Source organism: Astyanax mexicanus, chromosome 18 (assembly GCF_023375975.1).
Source record: "Astyanax mexicanus isolate ESR-SI-001 chromosome 18, AstMex3_surface, whole genome shotgun sequence".
Taxonomy (NCBI): Eukaryota; Metazoa; Chordata; class Actinopteri; order Characiformes; family Acestrorhamphidae; genus Astyanax; species Astyanax mexicanus.
Genome location: NC_064425.1, coordinates 6,107,510 through 6,119,899, shown reverse-complemented (window position 1 = coordinate 6,119,899; position 12,390 = coordinate 6,107,510). Strand labels below are relative to the sequence as shown.

Sequence of the window (12,390 nt, the reverse complement as noted above, 5' to 3'; positions counted from 1 at the left end):
TGTTAACAGACTCACTGTCTCTTCAGTATACTAAAAAGAATGTATTACATTCCATCCATGTGTTGAGACAGTGTAATATGTGTGTTTTAACTAAAAATATAAAAACTACAGCAATTATAATATATTATGTATCATACATTATTTGAGTAATATTGTATAAATTAAGTAATTGTAATTAGATAATATTTTATACAGAAATTAAGTAAAGTTTACTTAAAGAAAGGATTGATTCAGCAAAAATAAATGAAGTAAAGTTTACTAAAGAAAGGATTGACTGAAGTTCAGTTCACTTATTTACACTATGTAACATTTAAGTCTTGAAACCGAGTTAAAGTTACTTAAATTTATCTGAAAATAAATTTACTTTAAAAAAAACGAATGCATAAAGTTGCAAAACTTTTTTTAAATAAATTTTACACATCATTTTTTTTTCCTCAGTGCATGTCTGGTCCTATGAAAGTTATGTAGACACATTGTTTTTGTGTCAGTAATCAATAATACAATCTTGTCTTTCTATCCAAAAAAATACAGCTCTGGACAAAAATTAAGAGACCACTTCAGTTTCTGAATCGGTTTCTCTGATTTTGCTATTTGTAGGTATATGTTTGAGTAAATAAACATTGTTGTTTTATTCTATAAACTACAGACAACATTTCTCCCAAATTCCAAATAAAAATATTGTCATTTAGAGCATTTATTTGCAGAAAATGAGAAATGGTGGCTGAAATAATTTAGACCTCAAATAATGCAAAGAAAACAAGTTCATATTCATAAAGTTTTAAGAGTTCAGAAATCAAAATATTTGGTGGAAAAACCCTGGTTTTGGTTTTTAATCACAGTTTTAATACATTTCGGCATGTTCTCCTCCACCAGTCTTACACACTGCTTTTGGATAACTTTATGCTGCTTTACTCCTGATGCAAAAATTCAGGCAGTTCAGTTTGGTGGTTTGATGGCTTGTGATCATCCATCTTCCTCTTGATTATATTCCAGAGTTTTTAATTTGATATAATCAAAGAAACTCTTGGATTTTAAGTGGTCTCTTATTTTAACTCTTATCCAGAGCTTTATATCGTCTTACTGAACTAAGGTTTAAGTCTAGGAGAGACATAAAACAATTCCTATAAACTTCATGCAAATGCAAATGACAATCCTTTATTTATAACTGACACTGTTTATTAAACATTTATTAAACTGTTTTTTATATTGTTGTGTTTATATGTATTTGCTCTTGTTGAAAAGCTTTAATTTGTACAAAACCTGTATATATTACTCTCGCGTCTCATTTACACACATTATTCTGATATAAAAGTCACAAATGGTTCTTCTGTGGCATGTGAATGGAGCTATAGAACCATTTTTTGTAGAGTACTGATGTGTTTCTCAATATATTATCAACATTTCCAATGTACTATAACTTCTTTATTTTTTGTAAACAGAAAAAAAACAGTGATTATATATATATATATATATGTATGTATATCACCTGGGGCCAGTTGTTCAAAAAATGTAATCCGGATCAAAATTATCCAGATTTGGTAATCACATTTTTTGCTATCCAGGATCAGGTGATCTGTCTTACTTTTAAGCCAGTTTTTCAAAGCAATTTTGGATTGGATCAACCTGATCCAGAAACACAGTTTTCAGGATTACCTAATCCGGATCACTAGCTATGTAAAAAACAGATAGAAGAACCAACAGGGGTTGATGACTCCTTTTCTTGCAGTAACAAGATACTGCTTATTGCAAAACAATACGAGCAGTTGAGCGCTCTGCAGAGACGCTTTGCATGCCTTAACTATTTGCGAGTCGAACCACAGGGAGCATGCAACATAACACTTGCATGTATTGTCCTGCACAACGTTGCTACAAGACGCAATGTCCCTCTCTGTGATGTTCATGATGCACCTGAGCCTGTTGAAGAACCAGAACAAACTCTGGTGTTCTTTGCAATTGTTCGAAATTATTTTTGACAGCTTCATATCTGATGAATGTTTCCTTGACATTAATATACAGTGATGAATGACAGTGACGTAGATGAAAAAATGAATATATTATTTTTGTTTGTCATTGAAATCTTTTGGGGGGTTTATTTCATGGGGTCAAGATTGTTTTTATTTTTACGTTACTATAGTAAAAGGCTTAATTGGTAGCCTATGTCTACTTTATTACTGTAACGGTTAAACAGGTCAAGTGCAAAATAGAAATAAAAGTATATACACTAAATTGTACAAATACATTTTTTTTTTACTTTAAAACTTTGATTTTAAAGTTTTACTACATTTTCTTCCTGAAATCCACCTTGAAATCCTACCCCTTGTTGGGATCAGGGTAATACTGTTTTTTTGGATCAAAGTTATCCAAATCCTACTGAAAAGTTTTGAACAACAGAAACTGAAGGTTTGATCCATTTACAAACTAGGATTGGATTACATGATCTGATCCGTTTTCCAGATTTGATCCAATCCGATAACCAAAATCCGATCAGATTACCTTTGAACAACTGGCCCCAGATGTGTACATGCTTAAATAAGGCATTCATATTTACACTCATAAGTGAAGGGAAATTAGCCTGGGAGGTTGTGATGAACCTACTGCAGTTTGTCCACATAACAAATAAAAAAGAAAACTGAAATAAGAATGAATGAGCTTTTTTCTGTATAATCAATTGGTGGATTTTACCTTTAGGTTTTTTTTATTCCTTAAAATTACTGTATGAGCAGACAAGAAGCACAATGTTTCCTGATGTACAGCTCTGGAACAAAACTGGAGACCACTTAAAAATGATAAGTTTCTTTGATTTTACCAAATTGAAAACCTCTGGAATATAATTAAGAGGAAGATGGATGATCACAAGCCATCAAACCACCAAACTGAACTGCTTGAATTTTTACACCAGGAGTAAAGCAGCATAAAGTTATCCAAAAGCAGTGTGTAAGACTGGTGGAGGAGAACATGATGCCAAGATGTATGAAAACTGTGATTAAAAACCAGAGTTATTCCACAAAATATTGATTTCTGAACTCTTAAAACTTTATGAATATGAACTTGTTTTCTTTGCATTATTTGAGGTCTGAAAGCTCTGCATCTTTTTTGTTATTTCAGCCATATCTCATTTTCCGCAAATAAATGCTCTAAATGACAATATATATATATATATATACTTACACACTGCTTTTGGATAACTTTTTGCCACTGCTGGGGCAAAAATTCAAGCGGTTTAGCTTGGTTTGATGGCTTTTGGTGTTATAAAATATTTTTAACTGATTTTACGCAACATATAGTGTTTTATTGTAGGTAGACACATACCACTAATAAGTTCAATGTTTCCTGATGTATTTTAAAAAATGTCTATGCTTTTGGTGTGTTAAATTATTTTTAACTGATTCTACACAACTCTACCCTATTGTAATCATAAAGAAATAATATAAAGAAAACATGTTAGTTAAGATAAATGAAATCAAATCTTAAAATAAAAACTTCTAAGACACTTTTGGACTAATCCACTTTTTACATTTAGAGCATTTATTTCAGAAAATGAGAAATAGCTGAAATAACAAAATTACCTCAAATAATGCTAAGAAAACAAGTTCATATTCATAAAGTTTTAGGAGTTTAGAAATCAATATTTTTAATCACAGTGTTCATGCATCTTGGCATCATGTTCTCCTCCACCAGTCTTACACACTGCTTTTGGATAACTTTATGCTGCTTTACTCCTGGTGCAAAAAATCAAGCAGTTCAGTTTGGTTTGATGGCTTGTGATCATCCATCTTCCTCTTGATTATATTCCAGAGGTTTTTAATTTGGTAAAATCAAAGAAACTCATAATTTTGAAGTGCTCTCTTATTTTTGTCCAGAGCTGTATATATCTGACATTTGTCTAAACAGTCCACTCTGGGCAACTGATGAAAAAGCAACGCTTCACATGAAGTTTTGGTTTCTTTCCTGCCAGAATCAAATAAAGCAAGAAGTTCAAGCTTAGATCTGGGCTTATCTTCGAGAAATTACTTGAGCTTTCAGTGATAATGATACTTTATTTAGCCAAACATTCAAGCGTTTCAGCTTGGTTTGATGGCTTTTGGTGTGTTCAAATCTTTTAAACTGATTCTACACACCTCTACTTTAATTTGATTGATATAGAGAAAAGATAGTTAAAGTTAGTTAGTGTGGATTAAATCAAATCTCTTTCTCATGCATAACGAAATTGTGTTTTTTTATATAATCAATGGATATCTCTTTTATATATGGTTGTAATTTGTTTCTCAATGACTTATCGTTTATTTTCAGTTTGCTGATGACAGCGTCGATAGCGCTTTTTTATTATAAAAGTCATACGTTTTTTATACAAAAGAACGAAAAGTGTCATATTTAAATATTTGAGCTAAACGATACAGTAGAGATATAGTATGCATTGTGTTCCACTTCGCCTCTGTAATTTAAAATACTAAGCAAGTAGATATGATAATTTTTATATCTATATTTCAGTCATTATTTCAGAATGTATTAATGTGAGTTTGCTCATCCATAAATGCTCTCAGAAACTGTGGTTTCTTTTATGGAACACGTTTGGACCACATGATGGCGACACAATGCCAGAACAACTGCAGAACAGGAAACGCATCTAAAGAACAACTGAAAACGCGAAAAAAATAAATATACATATTTTATATGATTATTTATTCAGATATTTTTATTGTGTGCATCATTATAAAGGTAGCAATTGTGGAAAATCCATTACAAAACATCTAAAAAGCCCATCTAACAAGAACATGTTGGTGGATCAGCTCTAACGTGAATGATGAAGGAGGCGTTTTCTTAAAAATTAGATGGGAAGACACCTTACATCTATTTCTACATATAGCAAACTAGCGTAGTTTTACATATACGAGTAAAATATATTAAAAACAAAAAAAAATATTTAAAGGATGAAAAACCTGAAATTTCAATGAAAATCAGTATATAATTATTTTGTCAAATACAACAACGTTTTTTAATGACAACGACGAAATAATGGAAATAATGCTTAGGGATCTGTGTTTTATCTTATAAATATATACATTTAAATAAAAATATACATCTAAAATAAAAAATGTATCAAGTTGTTTTTTTATTTATGCATTTTTAAATATTGGAAAATTATTTATGATATTATGTGTAAAAGATTGAATGTGTTAAATGTAGATATACTAAAAAGCAATTATAATTAAAATATGCATAAGTTGAAATTATTTGCATCTATACAATAAGAAATACCTGCAATTTGACCAGAAATGCCCAAACTTTTTAATGAGACCAAAATATTAAATTGAAAAGTCGCACAACATATGATTATTAAGATTATGCATATTAATCATGTATTTAAAGAATACATACAATATCTAAGTCCTTTCACGGAGCGGCGACCATTTTTTTATTTTTATTTTGATCTAAAGCCACACCTGAAGCATTTATTTATGTGTTCATTGTTATCATTATTGTTATATTTTATGAAATACATTGTCTGTTTTCTTACAGTGAAATTTGTACCCAGTTGTAGGGCATTAGTTTAAACGTTGCTCGAGTACATCAGTGCTACAGTTTTTTTTTTTTTTTTTTTGTCTTTAATTTTTAAAATTATTTTTAGACTTATATAAACGGATACATGTTTTATAAAGAATGGTTATAATTAAATTTTAGTTTTTTTAAGGAACATCCGACAATACACCTGATCCCTTGTGGTCCACACTGGACAGAAAATGACTGGGGATAAGAGTTAAAAATGTATTTTATCAAAACCTGCTTAAAAATTCAGATTATGTTGTAAATCTGAAATAAAGCTTATTATTCATCTGTGCTGGTCTTTAATTTGATTTGTGTGTGGTTATCACACTGGGCAGTGTATGGCAGAATCACCTGGGAACAGAGCTCGAGCTCCATCCAAGTGCTCTCCTGGCAAAATGGCTGCTACTATATGCCACGCCCACCAGTCATATATTTCAGAAAAATATATTAAAAATAGGCCTGAGATCGTCATAAGTGTGCTTTTTAAGTATCCTTACCACTGTGGAATAAATGCTTGATGTGAAAAATGGTGTAAAATGTCTTATTTCAGTCATAATTCAGTGTAAAGTGGAAACAGAGCTTCACAGGAAGACTCTATCCAGCAATATTAAAAGGATGGTAAAATGTTAAAATATATTTTTGTTTTTAGGTCAAAGTGTGAAATAGCATGATATTATATTATAGTGAGTGTTGTTGTATGCATTCTAAATGCGAATTTCACTAAGATATAAGTATTTTAGCGAAGTCTTTGAATATTCAAATTGAAAGTATCGCGCAATCAAATCATTGTCAAATCATGGACTTCTTGGGCATTTAAATAGTAGGGATGAGGGCAGAAAAACTCAAACTAATACTTCCCCAGCTATATTACTATATTATTGTATATGGTGAGAGTGTTTGGAGAGTTCTTTATTGAGACTTTTGGATACTTTTGTGAATAATTCGTTCTTGCCCATTTAACAGAGCCAAGAACAGGCGTTTTGGCTGCCTCCCTGAACTTCATCTTCTTCTTCACGCCAAAATGTCTGGTGAGTGCGTTTTCTTTTCCTTTTTCTCATCCTTTCTTCGGACTTCTCCGTATCTTTAGGGAAACCTGGAAGACATGAGGAAAGAGTTTAATTATAAACGGTGGCATTAGATGAGCAATTTCACAGTTCAGACATGAGGAAAAATGCAGTGTGACTCTGACAGACAGGCAGATGTAGAAAGCATGCGCCTGTTTTAGGTGTTTAAACTCTCTAAAATATTATATTTAGCTTTTTATTTTATTTTAAATTGTTTTAATGGTTTTATAATGTTATGGTGATGCCACATAGGTGAAGGGGCAGCTTTTAAGAGCACATTATTTTTACATCGATGTATTCGACTTTTTATCTTCATTTTCTTCTGTAATTACAAACGACTTTTGGAGATTGCAGTACTTAAATTAGTATATGGATTCGGTCAGGGCGTTTTATTCATATCTTGCTTAAGGGAATTTGTTTTTTGAACATCGGCCAGTTTTATTAGGATGTTAGATAATTATGGCGAGGTCTGAACATTTCTATCATCAACTTTTCCACTCTGAATCATCTGAGGTCTCTGTGAATCCTATGAAAATTGATCAGAACTGCTCGGACCGTGACCCGAAACTATTATACGTTTTGCAACTATATTGCCTGCCTCTACGGGCTCAGCCATGGCGTGGCGTTGTTCTTACTGCAGCCATTTTCTCTTGAATTTCTTCCATAGGGTGAAATTTTAGACACATTTTAAGTATCAGGAAGACGCCCACTTAATTTCGACTCGGATGAATTTTGACCACGCAACCAATGAAAAATCATGAACCTAATTATTATTAACATTCGGAGCTCTAACCTTTAAAAACATCTGTTCGTTTCCAAGCCTTAAAACGTTAATGTTATTCAAGTTGCGTTGGTACTTTTTTTTACAACAATAACAACAAAACATAAAAAATAACAAGACCGCAGCTACATATCGCACTTATTGCGTATTATTGTTTATTAGTCCGTTTAACGTTCATACATAATGTTTATACATTGTACGTTCCTAACAGTTCTCAATAGATCAGAGACCTAATGCATACTCGCGTTTGAGTTTTTTATATCCTACAAAAGGTAGTCGAACGACACCGCAAAGCATAAAGTACAGCTGTTTTACTTTTCATTTCTTTTTTGCAAGCATTTCTCACTTGTATCGCGTTTGTAGGAGCTTGTAATTCTACTTACTCGTGATTTTTGAAGAGATTCACACGCGGTTTTTCACTTCTGCTCTCCGTTTTGCTGGTTTTCCTTCTATTTCCTGGCTGCGACGTTTTTCCTAACTTTCCTAAACGGATCCGCGAACAATCCACATCTAAAACATCTTATATCACTAAGCGGTTGTCCATGACTTTCGGGTTTTAATCGATTTCTTCTATTTATTTCCCAGTAAACTCAACTGTTGTAAAAATGCTTTTTGCTCCAGCGGCTCTTTGTGGGCTAGTGAAGGCATGCGAAGGAGTCCCCATTGCCCATTGTAATGCGAAACTGACTCGTTTACTGCCGGCTCAGCTCAGCAGGAGACCTGCTCAAGCTCCATAGAGCAAATGTTTTTCTTTTTTCGTTTTTTTAAGCTGAGCCTGGTCTAGATTTCACAATGTTTTTAATAAATATATAAATGTTAAAATATAAAATTGTCCATCTTTCATTCTCTTTTTGTTGATATGTAGAGAATATGTTCTTAAATGCATATAAATTTATTTATTAACTCTATTTGCAGACAAACCTAAAGTGTATCAAGGTGTGCGAGTGAAGACCACTGTCAAGGAGCTTCTTCAGAAGCGCAGAGCAGCTCTACAGGCTGCAGAATCTCAGGTAAGAAGCGTATTTAGGAGAATGATTTAATAATTCCATGTATCACATACTTCACTTTTACATATATAGTTAAAAAATAGTTGCAGTTACATTTTAACAGCTCTTTAACAGGCTCTTGTCCCATGAGTTAGAATTTTACAAGCATTGTTCATTTATTTATAGTGGCATTTGTTTCATAGCCTACATGTTAAAAAAGTTAAAGAGGCTAACTGGCAATCTCTCTCTCTCTCTCTCTCTCTCTCTCTCTCTCTCTCACTCCTCTCTCTACTCGCCCCGCCCTTCATGAATATTCCGTCAAGAAATCGCAAACTGTGCCCTCTCCCGACTCATGTCCCACAACGCTTCCTGGTAAGTATTTCACAACATTTACAAAAGAGCCTGAATAGCATCTGCAGCTCCTCAGTCCTTCACTACCCAATATACAGCGCTTACATTGAAAAAAGGTCCAAAAAGAGGTTCCTTCAAGTAAAAAAAAAATAGTTTTACTACATTTACACGTTTAAAATGGTGCCTATGAACAAAAACAATTTTGAACAATTTTAACAATCTGTTTTATTCAGGTGCAACAGACTAGCATATTTAAATCAAGTCAATTGAATGAATGCATTTGTTTGCATCATTGTACAACCCCAACCATACAATCCTACCATTACCAATAAACTTTTAGGAGCAGATCTTTAACATTTTTAAAAAGCAAAATCTGCACTTACACCAACTCCAGCATGAAATCAGTTTCATCGATCAGCACCCACAAGACCACCTCTGGACCAAAAAAAGGGGAAAACCCCTATAGTGATCACTTCATTGTGAATGGGCTCCTTTTTATAAACATCTATTCAAATGTGATTTAGCTGTTGGCTGTCGCAGCCGTGACATCATCTCATGACTTTCCAATAATTTAAACGCCCTCCAGTGCTTAGCAATGTTCTCTCCAACTTTCCAGCAGCCCATGGAGATGTTTTTCCTGCCAGCTCGGTGCCAGACACCTACTTCCAGCCTCGGCAGTTTGCTGACAATGGGCACATCTCGATGGAGGACACGTTCCTGATGAACGCGATGCCTTCTGAGGGTTTGCACGCCAGCAGCACGTCGTGCAGCCCTGCTGCTTGGATGGATGGATACAACATCCCTGCATGCATGGACTACTACAGCAACCCCTTAGTGCGTATGAGTTCTACAACTATACAGTAAAACGTGATCTGTTGCTTTAGGTTTAGTTAGAAACAGTATGGTAAATTTAGCTGTTTTTCAGACTTGCAACGTTTGATTTGAAGACAGGTATGATATGTTTTGGGACACACCTTTAGCAGCAAGACTTCACCTTCAGACCAGACTTCAACAAACACTGTTTTGTTGATTTAGATTGAGAGAATTAATTTAAAACTGAAAAAATAGCTGTAAAAATAACTTAATACATTTTAGTCACTATATGAATCAAAAAAGAAAAATCTATAAAATATATTCATTTTTTGTTCCATAATTCCCCACAATATTTAATTAGTTTAATTAATTTGGTGCCTTCAGACTGAACTGAACCCCAAGCAGTAACTTTAGTAATACATTTTAATAATTAGTTTGATCAAATTTGTTTTAAGTTGATGGCCTAAACTCTTAAAATTGTTAATCTTTTAATCCTTTGTGCACAAGTATTTGTAAGACTTAGTGTTTTCTTATTTTTTATTTTTTTTATTTAACCTTTATTTAACCAGGAAGTCCCTTAAGATCGACATTTAAGATGAATTATGGATGCGCCTCAGCCAATTGATTACGATTCAACTGTTGGTTAAATGGTTGATTTGTAGTTTTTATTTTTCATAGCTCTTTCCTTACTTATACCATGCAAAGAATCATGTCTATATCAATTTACCGCATTTTGATTTACTTATTTCAAGGATAAGCTTGTTTTTATTTTATATAACTATTTTTTAAATACATCCAAATCTTTGTTGTAATGTAACCTTTTTTTCTTTTCTTTTCAGGCCCCTCTTTCTAGTTCACCAACACACTCCTTTAACCTCCCCAGCCCAGCAGATTACAACAGCTACTCCCCCCCTGAGTCTCACTCCTCGTCTTCCTCGTGCTACAGCTCTCCATCACGCCTGGATCTCAGCACCAGTTTTGCACCGGAAAGTTGCCACTACCAGCAGCACTTTGACCTGCAGCACTGCTACAGTCACTGGCCCGCCCTGAACGAGGCAGGAACCGCCTCAGAATACACAGCTTACAGCTCTTCAGACTGTTTTTACCCAACCTTTGGTGAAGATCTCTACAGCAGGAGGGAATCGTCCAGCGCTGAGCTGTGTTACCTATAAGAGCACTTTGTCCAAGTGACTGTTTTTGTACAGTGTCATGAAACGATGTCCAGCTTTTATCATTAGGTTTTTAGGTATTGGTTACGTTCTTCATCTCATCGTAGTTTTTATATTTTTTGAGGAAAGCTAAACATACACTTTCCATTACAGACATACTCCAATTACTCCAATTATAACAACAGTACGCCACCTGGTTCATATAGAAATAGAAGCCTTGTTAATATCAGTGACGAACAAAATTGTTTTTGTTGTTGTTTTATTGTTTCTTTTTTTACAATAAAATTCGTAATTCGTACATTTTTTTTCGTATTGCTTGAATGTCATTATGTTTTTTTAAATACTTCCCAGCCGACATACAACCAACCTTCAACGTTGAAATGTGGTTAAAAAATATGACTAAAGTAATGTCTGTTGTTGTTAAAAGGTTTTGCAAACGTTGAAATTTTAATGTTGAATTAACATAATGTCCTCAACCTTCTGCCTTTTGAATGAGCATTTTACGTTTCATCACCATATAATTTCTAAAGACGTTTGGATGGAGGAATGAAAAAATTGTTTAACTTCAATTTGCAGTAACTGCTTTTCAATTGAACACCATGTTCATGTTATGTTAGTTTTACTGTTTTATTGTTTTTGAGACCAGATATTCAGTAATCAGATTGGTTGTTGTGGTGGGTAACTTTCTTTATACTCAGATTTACTGCAGTGGTGTAAATGTATTGTTAATACTTTGTTAAACATAGGATTTTCTAATATTAGTGAGCTATGGTTTATTGAAGGTTGAGCGTATGGCGTTAAAACAACGTTGCCATATCAAGGTTGATTCACTTTTTAACATCAACACCAAATCCAACGTTGATTCAACCATAACAACAGCGTTGATAAACGTTGATTCAACTTGAAATGCCAGCTAGGACGTTGTTAATGACTGGTCGGGTATTCTAAGCTTAATTTTTTTTAATTAATGAACAATAAGGGAAAATAAGGGAGCTCACAAGGATTTAACCATGTCTGCAACAGACATGTAAGTGTAAAGAACGTGCCAAATAACATTTCGTGTCTTTAAGGCCTCTGCAACATAAGTGGGATTATAAAAAAATGAGTAAGCCTAAATAAATATTTGATATAAGAAATGTAAAGATTCTGTACCAAATAACATATTGTGATATTGTGTTTTTAAGGCTTTTGGAACATAAGTAGGATTGTTAAAAAATGCACATTAAATACACATTTAATATCATAAACATGCACATAACATAGTAAAAAATAGTGGTAATATTCACAAATAGTAGAAAATCATGTATTCACTTTCTGGTCACTGGTGCTTTATCCGTGCACTGCAAGTACTTCTAAATTTAAAATAACTTTTAAGTTCTGATGAGCAATACATGCCTCAAGAATCAAGTATGAAACAAAATAAAAGTCAAGTGTAAGGTGCTAATGCATTTCTTTTTTTATAATTTGTCATAAGGTCAAATAAACACTTCAGTTTTTAGGAGTGTATTGGCTGGTTAAGAAGCAGAAAAATCCCCACCTAGTGTTGATGAACAGGCAGTTGGTTTTAGTGCAGTTAAACACAAAAAAAACACTGTAAGAAATCATTCATCACTGAACTATGCTGCGCGTGCACACTGGATGTGAAGAAAAGGTTGCATCTCAAAAGGCCTGCAGTCCTGCAT

At 33.4% G+C, this 12,390-nt stretch overlaps 1 protein-coding gene and 1 long non-coding RNA gene across 3 annotated transcripts; one reads left to right on the top strand and one right to left on the bottom strand.

Moving 5' to 3' along the window:
* Positions 1-4,659: 4,659 nt before the first annotated feature.
* Positions 4,660-8,091, bottom strand: LOC107197925 (uncharacterized). Its single transcript, XR_001518857.3, has 2 exons — positions 7,773-8,091; positions 4,660-6,637 (listed from the first exon to the last, which is right to left on the bottom strand). It is a non-coding gene; the product is annotated as an uncharacterized LOC107197925 (long non-coding RNA).
* linc.pou2af1 (lnc RNA pou2af1) lies at positions 5,621-11,006 on the top strand. 2 transcript variants are annotated; one of them, XM_007231039.4, is made up of 5 exons: positions 5,621-6,572; positions 8,305-8,399; positions 8,699-8,747; positions 9,346-9,560; positions 10,379-11,006. In XM_007231039.4, exons 1-5 carry the CDS (start codon positions 6,566-6,568, stop codon positions 10,709-10,711), a joined length of 699 nt encoding a protein of 232 aa, XP_007231101.3. In that variant the 5' UTR covers positions 5,621-6,565; the 3' UTR covers positions 10,712-11,006. The 2 variants fall into 2 exon arrangements, with proteins under 2 accessions (XP_007231101.3, XP_007231100.3); XM_007231038.4 differs by having other exon boundaries at positions 5,622-6,572; positions 9,343-9,560.
* The last annotated feature ends 1,384 nt before the right edge of the window (positions 11,007-12,390 follow it).